We start from the raw sequence: 14,841 nt of genomic DNA on the forward strand, positions 1-14,841 counted from the left end.
GTTATGTGACAAAACTGCTCATTTAAGAGTGCCCTTTTATTGTTCCCAGCACAAGGTGCACCTGTGTAATGATCGTGCTGTTTAATCACAGATTTCCCTCGTTAACAAAATAATCTCCCCCAAGTTAGGAGTTAAGTTTTCCATCACCACCACACACAGTTGGTGCTTAGTTATTTCCTATTTCCTGCTGTTTAATCAGCTTCTTGATATGTCACACCTGTCAGGTGGATGGATTATCATGGAAAAGGAGAAATGCTCACTAACAGGGATGAAAACATTTTTGCACAAAATTTGAGAGAAACAAGCTTTTTGTGCGTTTGGAAATTTTTGGGAATCTTTTATTTCAGCTCATGAAACATGGGACCAAAACTTTACATGTTGCGTTTATATCGGTGTTCAGTATAGAACTATATATCTTTCTATCTATAGGATTAATGCAAGTACACAACAGCTGTTATGATATGGGTGATTTATAACAAATCTATTGCCCCAGAGGAAGAACGTGCTACATTATATTCTGAAGTGAGGCTAATCATAGACACATACTGTAAATAAAGTAGTGATATAACCCACACAAACATTCACTGCCATGAACACATTTAAAACAAATATCCATAAACAATTGTGAGAACCATTGAGGTAAGTCTCTGTGACAACATCTTGGCCGTTCTCCTGTTTACATGGGAATGGAATGCATGGACACATTGTGTACTATGAACGTATTCCAGGAAGGAACCACCTCCTCCGGGAAGGAAACACCTCCAGACAGGCTGCAGTGACTGTCTCCAGCTTGACCAATGCACACTTGTAGGTGTGAGGCTTTAATCTATTTTCTAATTCTGTACCAACTCAGGGATTAGAATTATTTTTGTTCTTCCTTCCCAGTCCTCCTTTTCGCTTCTGTTGCACCTCCAGTCTGAAATGCAAGTAAGGAACTTTTACTTTAGGAAAAAAATTGTCTATTGCAAGTTACATTGAGGAAAGGTTTGATGGGGAAGTGGTTGACCTTTTTCTCATCAGGAATCTTTTTCCTAGTTTGCCCTCTGGGTTCAGACACTTTTTCTTACCATTCTTCATTGTGGCACTACAAAGAAAAAAAATATATATTTTGAGTCTCACTTCCATACTATCTGAGTATAAATATAATTATTTGTAATACTCACATAATTTCTGTCTTTGCACAGAAGACAGTATTTGGGTACACCTCTAACTTCTGGATGCGTTTTATCCTCACAGACTGCATTAGTTTCCCCCTGCATAGACATTTCTCAGATCTTCCACCTATTGATTTGAAGGAACAACAGTTAAGATATAGTCCTATTACAACAAAAAACTAAAGGTAATTGTTATTACTAGCTTTCAACATCTGACTCTGCTATTCACTTATCAAGTTATCCATGTCGATACTGAAAATTGTGCTTATGGTACATATTAAATAACATAATGGTAAGAATTTATTAAATGAACACATTAAATAGAAATGGGAGATATACAAATGTCCTCTATTAATTGAAGAAGCCTACTTACCAGGGTATTGAGCAAGTCCAGCTCCGAAGACTGTGACACAAAACAGGATCAAAGTTGCTGTCCTCATGTTTGTTTGAAGTGTGTGCTACTGCTGAGAGCAGGTCAGATGTCTTTATGAGTAGCTAGTGGTTTCACTTTCCATTTTAAGCTCAACTAATGACCTATACAATGATAGGATAGTACCACAATCAGTTTTCTTCCACACCCTGCAGGGAAATCCCCAGCAATAGCAGCATTTCCCTTTCAAAAAATAATGTCAGCTCTGTGGTTTAATTTCCATTGATTGAAGCAGTCAGAGGGGATGAAGCAGTTTATGCCAACAACAAATCTAAACATGTTCAACCCAATTCTGCAAAACATGGTTACATAGAGCAAGGGTTTTCAAATCTCTTCTCAGGGACTCCCAGCAATTCCATATATTTGGCTCTAGCACAAGTGATTCAACTTGTCATCAAGCCCTGGGGCTACAATAAAATAGTGAAACATCTGTGGGTCCAAGAGGAGAGGTTTGAAAACCTGTTGGATTCTAGCTTGAAACTTATTCATGTTACCGTACTAGAACTTATTGATTACTTTACATGTATAAGGAATGTTAGGGGTCAAGAGGAACTTATCAGAACTCAGGATAAGACCCAGATGCAGACAGGTAGAATCACAGATGTTTATTGACCCAAACAGGAGGCAGGCAGAAGACAGGTCAAATGCAGGCAGAAGGACATAATCCAGGGCAGAGTCAATAAGGTACAGAACAGCAGGCATGCTCGGGGACAGGACGGGCAGAGATTCGTAAATGGGTCAGTCAGGCAGGTACAGAACGGCTGGCAGGTAAAGAACGGCAGGCAGGCTCGGGGTCAGGGCAGGCAGAATGGTCAGAACCGAGGAAACCAGGAAACAAAACTTGATAATGTAGGGAGACAGGAAAACATGCTGGTAAGACCTGACAAGACCAGATGAACTGGCAACCGACAAACAGAGAAGGTATAAATATGTGCTGGTATGTTGTCTTTGCAGCTGTATGACCCAGTGGGTGAATAAACTTGGTTTACTCTGTTCAGAACCTAACACCACGGACTGAGCACTTGATTCAGTAATACATATTTGTTCTATCATTGCCATCTCAATCTTGATTGTACACCGCACCACTGAAACATCTTTACATAATCCCACCCCGCAGAATTCTCAACAGGTTATGTCTCATCCATACCATTTCTATGGCTGTTATGGGCAATGTCAAGAGCTGATCAAAAACAGTGGTACTGAATGCTTGCACTAACTTAAACTTGACAGACACACGCTTAATTTGTCTCTTCATTTAAAGTCCAGGTAAAGTAAATAAAAAAAGATCAAATTGGGAATGGTGAAGTCCATTGCAATTACACAGTTCACACTGTTAGGTTCAAATTTTTCAGAGTAAATAACTCACGGACACAAGAGAAGATTAACCAAGTTTAATTCTTCCCAAAGAGTCGACACATCTGTATTCAGACAAAGACATGTTTCCACCATTACAAGTATATATACTCCACTTTAGACACTCCTCCTTCTCTCCTTACATCTTATGGTTCCACAGGAAGAGGGTAATAGGATAAAAAAACTGAATTTCTCCTTTCAGGGGATCTGACCTGACCTCATCCCCTCATTCGCCTAATCCACAGATGTCCATCTGCTTACCCTTTAGCAATCCTGACGTCCTCCCATCCACCCAACACATTCCAAAGCCATCTGTCTTTCTAAAGAGAACCATTCACTTTTGACATAAAAACCAGTCTCTGCCACTCCTTTACAGTTGAAGTCGGAAGTTTACATACACTTGGGTTGGAATCATTAAAACTAGCTTTTTCAACCACTCCACAAATTTCTTGTTATCAAACTATAATTTTGTCAGTTAGGACATCTACTTTGTGCATGACACAAGTCATTTTTCCAACAATTGTTTATAGACAGATTACTTCACTTATAATTCACTGTATTGCAATTCCAGTGGGTCAGAAGTTTACATGCACTAAGTTGACTGTGCCTTTAAACAGTTTAGAAAATTCCAGATAATGATGTCATTGATTTAGAAGCTTCTGAAAGGCTAATTGACCTAATTTGAGTCAATTGGAGGTGTACATGTGGATGTATTTCAAGGCCTACCTTCAAACTCAGTACATCTTTGCTTGACATCATGGGAAAATCAAAAGAAATCAGCCAAGACCTCAGAAAAAAAAATTGGAGACCTCCACAAGTCTGGTTCATCATTGGGAGCAATTTCCAAACGCCTGAAGGTACCACGTTCATCTGTACAAACAATAGTACGCTAGTATAAACACCATGGGACCACGCAGCCATCACACCGCTCAGGAAGGAGCTCCTAGAGATGAACGTACTTTGGTGCGAAAAGTGCAAATCAATCCAAGAACAACAGCAAAGGACCTTGTGAAGATGCTGGAGGAAACGGGTACAAAAGTATCTATATCCACAGTAAAACTAGTCATATATCGACATAACCTGAAAGGCCACTCAGCAAGGAAGAAGCCACTGCTCCAAAACTGCCATAAAAAAGCCAGACTACGGTTTGTAACTGCACATGGGGACAAAGATCATACTTTTTGGAGAAATGTCATCTGGTCTGATGAAACAAAAATTAAACTGTTTGGCCATAATGACCATCGTTATGTTTGGAGGAAAAAGGGGGAGGCTTGCAAGCCGAAGAACACCATCCCAACCGTGAAGCACGGGGGTGGCAGCATCATGTTGTGGGGGTGCTTTGCTGCAGGAGGGACTGGTGCACTTCACAAAATAGATGGCATCGTGAGGAAGGAAAATTACGTGAATATATTGAAGCAATATCTCAAGACGTCAATCAGGAAGTTAAAGCTTGGTCGCAAATGGGTCTTCCAAATGGACAATGACCCCAAGCATACTTCCAAAGTTGTGGCAAAATGGCATAAGAACAACAAAGTCCTCAATCCCACAATTTGCAAGCAAGGAGGCCTACAAACCTGACTCAGTTACACCAGCTCTGTCAGGAGGAATGGGCCAAAATTCACCCAAATTATTGTGGGAAGCTTGTGGAAGGCTACCCGAAACGTTTGCCCCAAGTTAATTTAAAGGCAATTTAAAGGCAATGCTGCTAAATACTAATTGAGTGTATGTAAACTTCTGACCCACTGGGAATGTGATGAAAGAAATAAAAGCAGAAATAAATAATTCTCTCTACTATTATTATGACATTTGACATTCTTAAAATAAAGTGGTGATCCTAACTGACCTAAAACGGGGATTTTTTACTAGGATTAAATGTCAGGAATTGTGAAAAACTGAGTTTAAATATATTTGGTTAAGGTGTATGTAAACTTCCGACTTCAACTGGATGTACTATTCCTCTGCGTTTAACAATGTTCAAAGTTTACCCCCGAATCCAGCAACACTTGTGCAGCTAAGATTGTTAATGAGTTAATGTACTACTGAAGAAACGGAGAAGACAACTTTACCAACAGCACATTTATTGAAGTGAACCCAAAGTGTGTCTAGGACGAGCTGGAGGCAGCCACTGCAGCACGCCTGGGCTTGGGGGTGGTCCCTTCCTGGAATCCATTCCTGAAAAGGATGGGAAAAGAAAAGAAAACATCTGTACATTACAATAGAAGGCCCAAATAGTAACCTTATTGCTCACCTACGATATATGGCAACTTTTCATTCAGTCACAAAGAGTCTTTACCAGGTTGTGGTGTTATTTGTACCCAGCCCTGCGGAAGTCTGTTGGATGCATGTACAGTACTGCTGAACAAACTAAATAATAGATGGCAATAAGCAAACATAGCAGAATAAATTGTTTTATATGGAACCTAGGTCACAACTGATTGCGGAGTGAAGCTCGCCTCAGTAAAACATATTAATCACTGAACTAATTTGTTCAGACATTTATTTTGTGTCAACCTAATTTCATCTAGCATTATTTCCAAGCAACAGATTTAACAGAGGACAGGCTGATAGTGGCTTATTGGGCTACACAACCAAACTCAGGAGCAGAGAAGGATTCACATAGTGTTGCGCGATCTACTGAAACCTCTGTACTTTTTCGATACTAGAACATGAAAAACATTTCGGTACTAAAATTTGTTACTTTCGGTACTTCTTTCAAATGTGTCTCTCGTCATAAGGATTGAGAGGATCAAGTCTGTCTAGAAATTTGTCTGAATGTTCTCAAGGGGGCAGTAGTAAGCTAGCCAGGCTACTTGCACATGCAGCCGACATTCCACTTAAGAAGGAAGCGAGAGCCCATAATGACAATAAAAAAAAAAAATATCACATTTACATAAGTATTCAGACCCTTTACTTTGTTGAATCACCTTTGGCAGCGATTACAGCCTCGAGTCTAATTGTCTTTGACGCTACAAGCTTCGTACACCTGTATTTGGGTTGTTTCTCCCATTCTTCTCTGTAGATCCTCTCAAGCTCTGTCAGGTTGGATGGGGTGCGTCGCTGCACAGCTATTTTCAGGTCTCCAGAGATGCTCGATCGGGTTCAGGCTCTGTCTGGGCCAGGCTCTGGCCGGGCCAATCAAGGACAGAGAATAAAGTAGACGGCACGGGTCAAAATGTTGATTTATGACCCTGTGTCCATGATGACGTATACATGTCCAAATATGGGCCTCCGGACAGGCCATCCTGTTCCTGTGGTCACGTGTTAGAGGGTGTGCTATTTTATATCTATATTGCATCCTTTGAAGTTGTCATGCTGATTGATGTCTAGGGACCTGGTTGAACTGGGGGGGGGGGTTCTGTGTTTGAACTTTTGAAAGTGTATGGCCCCCCACCCCCAGTTTTATTGCAAGTTCAGATCCCCAAGCTGACAAGGTACAAATCTGTCGTTCTGCTCCTGAACAGGCAGTTCATAGACTGTTCCTAGGCCGTCATTGAAAATAAGAATTTGTTCTTAACTGACTTGCCTAGTTAAATAAAGGTAAAATAAAAAATAAAAAATAAAAAATATTACCCTTATGGTTGCTATCTATGAAGCAGGAATGTGTGTGTGTGTGTGTGTTAGAAACAAGGAATGTGTGTGTGTGTATGTATGTGTATGGGATGTGTGTGTGTGTGTGTATATGTGGGTGTGTGTGTGTGTGTATGTGTATGTATATGTGTGCGTGTGCGTGTGCGTGTGATGTGTGATGTGTGATGTGTGTGTGTTAGAAAAAGGAACGTGTGTGTGTGTGTGTGTGTGTGTGTGTGTGTGTGTGTGTGTGTGTGTGTGTGTGTTAGAAACAAGGTCCCTTGGCACTGTGTCCATTTCAAGCTTTCAACAACAATTAAACAGCCATCTAAATAATGTTTCTCAGCCTAGTTTCCTTTTTAGTTCTCTTTATATGTACATGCACAGAGCTTCCAGATGGCTCCAGCCTAAGGATTGCCAGGGCCTGTACACCTGGGGAGATTAGAACCCCAAAGAAAAGATCCTAAAGGTAATTTCAGGTTTATCATGACAGCCTCTTTATGAAAGGCCTTTACTTATGGCTAAACAGCTTCTACACAGCTTATTAATTAATGCTGTGGGATAAAATTAGGTGTTTCTAGGAGGGCTTAAACAAATCTACAGTGAAACAAACATGCACACTTTACACACATATTTATTGACTTTTAAAAAGACCACAGTAACATGACAGAATTTGTGCAAATGCGACGAAATCTGCTATAGATGGATATTGGATATTGGATATTAAATGTACAACAGTAGTATTCTGTAACAAGCAATACGTGTTAAATATGTGGCACAGGCAATCATGACAGCCTCTTTATGAAAGGCCTTTACTTATGGCTAAACAGTTCTCTACACTTCTTATTAATTAATGATGTGGGCATACCCAGGATTTGCAGGACGGTTGATCTACACATGGAGGGAAAACTTACGGAGTTTTGATGGAGCGGGCAAGCGTCTTTGCGATGGTGAATTCGAAACGGATAATGGTCAGGGCTAACCGGACCCTTTATCTGTAAGAAATAGTAAACATTTTGAATTATAACGTGTTAAAATGTATGTACTAAATATTTTGAATTAAATCACTGGTTTTAAAAATGGATCTCACGCTTTAACGATAGGGGAAGCGGTAATTTCATATTTCGGTTTAGGGGGTTATTAACTTTATGGAAAACAATATTCACACTATGTGGATTATAAACATGTACAGTGCCTTGCGAAAGTATTCGCCCCCCTTGAACTTTGCGACCTTTTGCCACATTTCAGGCTTCAAACATAAAGATATAAAACTGTATTTTTTTGTGAAGAATCAACAACAAGTTGGACACAATCATGAAGTGGAACGACATTTATTGGATATTTCAAACTTTTTTAACAAATCAAAAACTGAAAAATTGGCCGTGCAAAATTATTCAGCCCCCTTAAGTTAATACTTTGTAGCGCCACCTTTTGCTGCGATTACAGCTGTAAGTCGCTTGGGGTATGTCTCTATCAGTTTTGCACATCGAGAGACTGACATTTTTTCCCATTCCTCCTTGCAAAACAGCTCGAGCTCAGTGAGGTTGGATGGAGAGCATTTGTGAACAGCAGTTTTCAGTTCTTTCCACAGATTCTCGATTGGATTCAGGTCTGGACTTTGACTTGGCCATTCTAACACCTGGATATGTTTATTTTTGAACCATTCCATTGTAGATTTTGCTTTATGTTTTGGATCATTGTCTTGTTGGAAGACAAATCTCCGTCCCAGTCTCAGGTCTTTTGCAGACTCCATCAGGTTTTCTTCCAGAATGGTCCTGTATTTGGCTCCATCCATCTTCCCTTCAATTTTAACCATCTTCCCTGTCCCTGCAGAAGAAAAGCAGGCCCAAACCATGATGCTGCCACCACCATGTTTGACAGTGGGGATGGTGTATTCAGCTGTGTTGCTTTTACGCCAAACATAACGTTTTGCATTGTTGCCAAAAAGTTCAATTTTGGTTTCATCTGACCAGAGCACCTTATTCCACATGTTTGGTGTGTCTCCCAGGTGGCTTGTGGCAAACTTTAAACAACACTTTTTATGGATATCTTTAGGAAATGGCTTTCTTCTTGCCACTCTTCCATAAAGGCCAGATTTGTGCAATATACGACTGATTGTCCTATGGACAGAGTCTCCCACCTCAGCTGTAGATCTCTGCAGTTCATCCAGAGTGATCATGGGCCTCTTGGCTGCATCTCTGATCAGTCTTCTTCTTGTATGAGCTGAAAGTTTAGAGGGACGGCCAGGTCTTGGTAGATTTGCAGTGGTCTGATACTCCTTCCATTTCAATATTATCTTGCACAGTGCTCCTTGGGATGTTTAAAGCTTGGGAAATCTTTTTGTATCCAAATCCGGCTTTAAACTTCTTCACAACAGTATCTCGGACCTGCCTGGTGTGTTCCTTGTTCTTCATGATGCTCTCTGCGCTTTTAACGGACCTCTGAGACTATCACAGTGCAGGTGCATTTATACGGAGACTTGATTACACACAGGTGGATTGTATTTATTATCATTAGTCATTTAGGTCAACATTGGATCATTCAGAGATCCTCACTGAACTTCTGGAGAGAGTTTGTTGCACTGAAAGTAAAGGGGCTGAATAATTTTGCACGCCCAATATTTCAGTTTTTGATTTGTTAAAAAAGTTTGAAATATCCAATAAATGTCGTTCCACTTCATGATTGTGTCCCACTTGTTGTTGATTCTTCACAAAAAAATACAGTTTTATATCTTTATGTTTGAAGCCTGAAATGTGGCAAAAGGTCGCAAAGTTCAAGGGGGCCGAATACTTTCGCAAGGCACTGTACATACATAGAGAGCCAACACATCAAGATCTAACAGGGATGAGTGGGGATTCATAGTACAACAGGAGTCTTCTGTAACCTGCAATACGGGTTAAATATGTTTTACATACATCCACGACTGAATGGTTTCACAAACTCCCTTTAAAGTTTTTGTAAGAAAGTTGTAACAGGCCTCATTCAACAGTCTAGAGATGAACCTAGAGACACCAAAACATCACCGTTTAGAGCAGCTTGGAGATTATTACCCATGTAAGGGGGAGCAAAGAGCTGATTTAACCAACCCTGTACAAACCCCGACACGGGGTATGATAACTCTGACGCGTACGTCTAATGATTATTGTAGATGTTTACAACTGAGGGAGTTTACAGTAGGTCAGATGTATAAAGGCAAATTGACATAACGGACCTCAAAGACCAACAGCCTACTTTATGATATAGAATGCAGGGGTGTGTACTGAACATGTAACCATTATAAAACAAAATGGTCTACGGTCAAATGCATCTATAGTTTTTAATGAAGTGGTCGCTGCATTCATTTAGATTATTTCAACATAGTCTAGATCAGTCCACAGGTTGCATATACATTTTTTAGTATCTCAATATTGTGTTACATGTTGGTAGGTCTAATAAACAAATATATTGTATACATTGATAATATTATTTTGTCAGAAATTCAAGCCGTTGATGCAGTTGTGTACTCTTATCGCCCGCCCTGCTGATCGTGCTCTATCTGAACTACATTATGCTTTCATTATTTTGTCAGAAATTCAAGCCGTTGATACAGTTGTGTACTCTATCGCCCGCCCTGCTGATCGTGCTCTATCTGAACTACATTAAGCTTTCATTATTTTGTCAGAAATTCAAGCCGTTGATGCAGTTGTGTACTCTCATCGCCCGCCCTGCTGATCGTGCTCTATCTGAACTACATTATGCTTTCATTATTTTGTCAGAAATTCAAGCCGTTGATACAGTTGTGTACTCTATCGCCCGCCCTGCTGATCGTGCTCTATCTGAACTACATTAAGCTTTCATTATTTTACATGAAATATTTATGGACCTTAAAGTATTATAGAATACAAAATATCTCACCCTTTAATGACAGGAAAATGTCCTTTCCATCCATCACCACGGTCTGTCACGAAGAAATGTAATGTCTGAAAAAAACATGTATTATTTTATAGTCTTTCCTACAATGGAATGTTATAAAGTTTGTAATAATGTACAACTGCAGGCCTCCAAGGTTTTTACATAAAACACTCATGATGCATGTTTAAAAATTAGTCCAATTTGGTAATTAATTCTAACATGTCGTAAAAAAGGTTGTACTATATATTTTGGAATTAAATCAATGGTTTTAAAACAGTATCTCACCCTTTAACGATGGGAAAATGTCCTTTCCATACATCACCCCGGTCTGTCGCGAAGGAAAAAGACACGGAAAATCAGGGTGCGTGTGTGAGTGTGTGTGTGTGTGTGTGTGTGTTCAACAGGGCCCAACCATGTAGCCCCATTCTATCTGTAGAGAATCGTTTGAAACCAATGTTTGCACTATCATGCATACGGCATGTCCAGATATCTGCCAACCCCCGGGGTTAAACATTGATATCTCTAATCAGCGCCCGGACCCCGCCACCCCGGTTGTAGACAGAATGTCTCGACATCCCCTCCTGTTGTTTGAATTCACCGCCTTTTTTCTCTAAACCAAATATACAGGGTGTTGCATACATGATATCTCCCGAAAAAATGCCACCACGGCCCTGTAAACTGTACTTTTGCTAGTTAGGGACAGAACGCGGAGCATATACTTTAACACTATGTTACCACAGCCTTACCGCAAACCCACAGGCCCGAATATTTAGCTGCCAGGACAGATTAAAAAAGAGATGTGAATAAGTGAATCCCTCCTAAGGGATATTTCTGAAGGCTACTGGACATAAGTGATTGGGAAGCGACTGTTAGACGTGGATTCTCAGAAGCAAACTGCGCCCTGTCCTTTACGTAGCCCAACACGATCACACAATTTTCGGCGTAAGTCCAAATAATCACATACCCGAGAATATTTATATATTAAAAAAGGAAAAGTGTGCACTCTGAACGACTTCGTAAGACACCAGGCAGCAGTCCCAGGACAGATAACATAGTCTGTGAAGCCCTCTAATCTAAGTGTGCACTCTGAACGACTTCGTAAGACACCAGGCAGCAGTCCCAGGACAGATAACATAGTCTGTGAAGCCCTCTAATCTAAGTGGGCACTCTGAACGACTTCGTAAGACACCAGGCAGCAGTCCCAGGACAGATAACATAGTCTGTGAAGCCCTCTAATCTAAGTGTGCACTCTGAACGACTTCGTAAGACACCAGGCAGCAGTCCCAGGACAGATAACATAGTCTGTGAAGCCCTCTAATCTAAGTGTGCACTCTGAATGACTTCGTAAGACACCAGGCAGCAGTCCCAGGACAGATAACATAGTCTGTGAAGCCCTCTAATCTAAGTGGGCACTCTGAACGACTTCGTAAGACACCAGGCAGCAGTCCCAGGACAGATAACATAGTCTGTGAAGCCCTCTAATCTAAGTGGGCACTCTGAACGACTTCGTAAGACACCAGGCAGCAGTCCCAGGACAGATAACATAGTCTGTGAAGCCCTCTAATCTAAGTGTGCACTCTGAACGACTTCGTAAGACACCAGGCAGCAGTCCCAGGACAGATAACATAGTCTGTGAAGCCCTCTAATCTAAGTGGGCACTCTGAACGACTTCGTAAGACACCAGGCAGCAGTCCCAGGACAGATAACATAGTCTGTGAAGCCCTCTAATCTAAGTGGGCACTCTGAACGACTTCGTAAAACATAGTCTGTGAAACCCTCCTAATGGATGTTTCTGGAGGTGAGTAAGTGAAAAATATATTTTAAGTTTTGTTTGAATATTATCGTGATATTATTGTAATATTAAACACGAGTTATTTGTGTTTTACAACGATACATTTTTTTTTATTTTTTAGGTATGATGGACAACTGACACAACGGGTGACTTGGATGCATTAGGGACTCTGAACGACATCGGAGGAACCGATGAAACAGACAGTATTCTGCCTTTTTGTATGAAAGGTTTTCCAAACGCTCCAAGGACAGAGAATTTAAACGTCCCGACAACTCCCCCGGGAACCTCAACCCACTCGCTACACATTCCATGCCCCAACAACCAACGCACAACTGTGGCCCAAGTGCATTGCGCAGAATCACCCCGGCCCAGAAGGGCTACAGGGCTGAAAATGTACGGATTCAAGAACTGGCGCTCTATGGATACGGTATGAGACCATTATACATTTGTTATTAGTTATACGTCTTTTATTAGTCATACCTCTTTTGATAGAATATGTTAAAACAATGTCAAATAATGTTTTTTCAGACTCCAACGAGACCGGCCCTGCAGAATCGGGAACGCTTGATGAAAAAAGTCTAGTGCCCTCGGTATCCACGATTCGTCAGAACAGCCAGCGCCAAAAAGAGGTATTTTAACTATGTATTGTTAATATATAGTTTTATACGTGAAATGTATTTGAAATTTTATGTATCTAACATATTTTTATATTTAATAACCTATTTTGTATGTATTATTTTCTATCAGACTCCTCCCCGGCGAAAAACGGCACAGAAGGACACATACATCTAGAGCTGGGGGATTCCGGCTCACCAAACATTTCCAATGAAACACCCAAAGCGGAGGATATCCCTGTTTTTAATGACATTTCAGAGGTTGACGACCGGTTATTCTGTGATGCGGCCAACCTTCTTGACCCCGACAATTCTATGGCGTTCTATGACAAAACTATGAAGACAGGGCGGTGTGTGCGTGAATGATGACCAATTATTTAAGTGTGGAATATATTCTCTCTCTCTCTCTCTCAGGCATATATATTTGATACAATTACCCACTTTAAAAACTGTTGCTGGAATATCACTTCTCAATGTGTGTCCATTTCAAGCTTTCAACAACAATAAACCAACCAGCTCAATAATGTTTCTCCCGGGGGGTCGGCAGATATCTGGACATGCCGTATGCATGATAGTGCAAACATGGGTTTCAAACGATTCTCTACAGATAGAATGGGGCTACATGGTTTGGGCCTAGTGAACACACACACAGACACAGACACAGACACAGACACAGACACAGACACAGACACAGACACAGACACAGACACACACATACACATACACATACACACACACAGACACACAGACACACATACACACATACACACATACACACATACACACATACACACATACACACATACACACATAGACACAGACACAGACACACACACACACACACACACACACACACACACACACACACACACACACACAGACACACACACACACTCATACATACACACACACACACACACACACACACACACACACACACACACACATACACACACACACCCCCATACACATACATACACACACACACATTCCTTGTTTCTAACACACACACACACACACACACATCCCCATACACATACATACACACACACACATTCCTTGTTTCTAACACACACACACACACACACACACACACACACACACACACACACACACACACACACACATTCCTGCTTCATAGATAGCAACCATAAGGACAATAAAACTGGGGGTGGGGGGCCATACACTTTCAAAAGTTCAAACACAGACATGTATACGTCATCATGGACACAGGGTCCATATTCTCTCTAAGGACATTCAGAGACTTGTCCCGAAGCCACTCTTGCATTGTCTTGGCTGTGTGCTTAGGGTCGTTGTCCTGTTGGTGAAGGTGAACCTTCACCCCAATTTGAGGTCTTGAGCGCTCTGGAGCAGGTTTTTTATTAAGGATCTCTCTGTACTTTGCGCTGTTCATCTTCTCCACAATCCATACTAGTCTCCCAGTCCCTGTGCCTGAAAAACATCCCCACAGAATGATGCTGCCACCACCGTGCTTCACCGTAGGGATGGTGCCAGGTTTCATGTACTGCCCAACACTATGGGGTTTCCCAGGGAGCCTTTCCTGTCAGTTTTGCTTTTGTTATAGAGGAATTTCCCATTTCCTATGTAACAGGGTTATATTGGTGATTCCCCTTGCCACTTTATTGTTCAGCCAATAGGTTTTTGTTTTTAGTTTTGTCTTGCCTTCACCTACTCAACATGGCCTCTTATTGGCTGGTTTGCGTAGCTTGCTTACGAGGGAAGATGTTTCATTAGAATCGTCCCAGTGAACAAGCACCAAAGCAGCGGTAAGTTGTTGGTTGCAAAGCACTGTACATCAAAAGTGATTTTTATACTCTCAAGTGATGATTTAAATGTACAATTTATATCAAATTGTTTGTAAATGTTATTGGAACATCACACATAAGATGCAGCGGTTTTTGGAGAATATTTGTTGTGCATTTTGTTGTAGAGAATTCCCGCCAGTACTAGCTAGCAACTTACTGTGTCTGGTGGGGGGGGGGGGTTCATATATTTTGTACAGTGCGTGAGTGCAGTGTT

The 14,841-nt window shown here is 41.0% G+C and overlaps 1 protein-coding gene across 1 annotated transcript; it reads right to left on the reverse strand.

Annotated features, from left to right (window-relative positions):
* Positions 1–306: 306 nt before the first annotated feature.
* Positions 307–1,633, reverse strand: LOC149970459 (permeability factor 2-like). Its single transcript, XM_090227370.1, has 4 exons — positions 1,528–1,633; positions 1,164–1,281; positions 1,007–1,084; positions 307–916 (listed from the first exon to the last, which is right to left on the reverse strand). The coding sequence occupies exons 1-4, from the start codon at positions 1,592–1,594 to the stop codon at positions 850–852; spliced, it is 330 nt and encodes a 109-aa protein (XP_090083496.1). The 5' UTR covers positions 1,595–1,633; the 3' UTR covers positions 307–849.
* Between the last annotated feature and the right edge of the window lie 13,208 nt (positions 1,634–14,841).

The sequence above is a fragment of the Oncorhynchus mykiss genome, chromosome 29, assembly GCF_057628025.1.
Source record: "Oncorhynchus mykiss isolate SJ-2025 chromosome 29, ASM5762802v1, whole genome shotgun sequence".
Lineage (NCBI taxonomy): Eukaryota > Metazoa > Chordata > Actinopteri > Salmoniformes > Salmonidae > Oncorhynchus > Oncorhynchus mykiss.

Coding starts and splice junctions, on each gene's coding strand:
- LOC149970459 (XM_090227370.1), bottom strand. CDS start 1,594: ATGAGGACAGCAACTTTGATCCTGTTTTGTGTCACAGTCTTCGGAGCT. Junction 1,085..1,163: donor TGTGCAAAGACAGAAATTAT/GTGAGTATTACA, acceptor TTTTCTTTGTAG/TGCCACAATGAAGAATGGTA. Junction 917..1,006: donor AGATTCCTGATGAGAAAAAG/GTCAACCACTTC, acceptor CTTGCATTTCAG/ACTGGAGGTGCAACAGAAGC.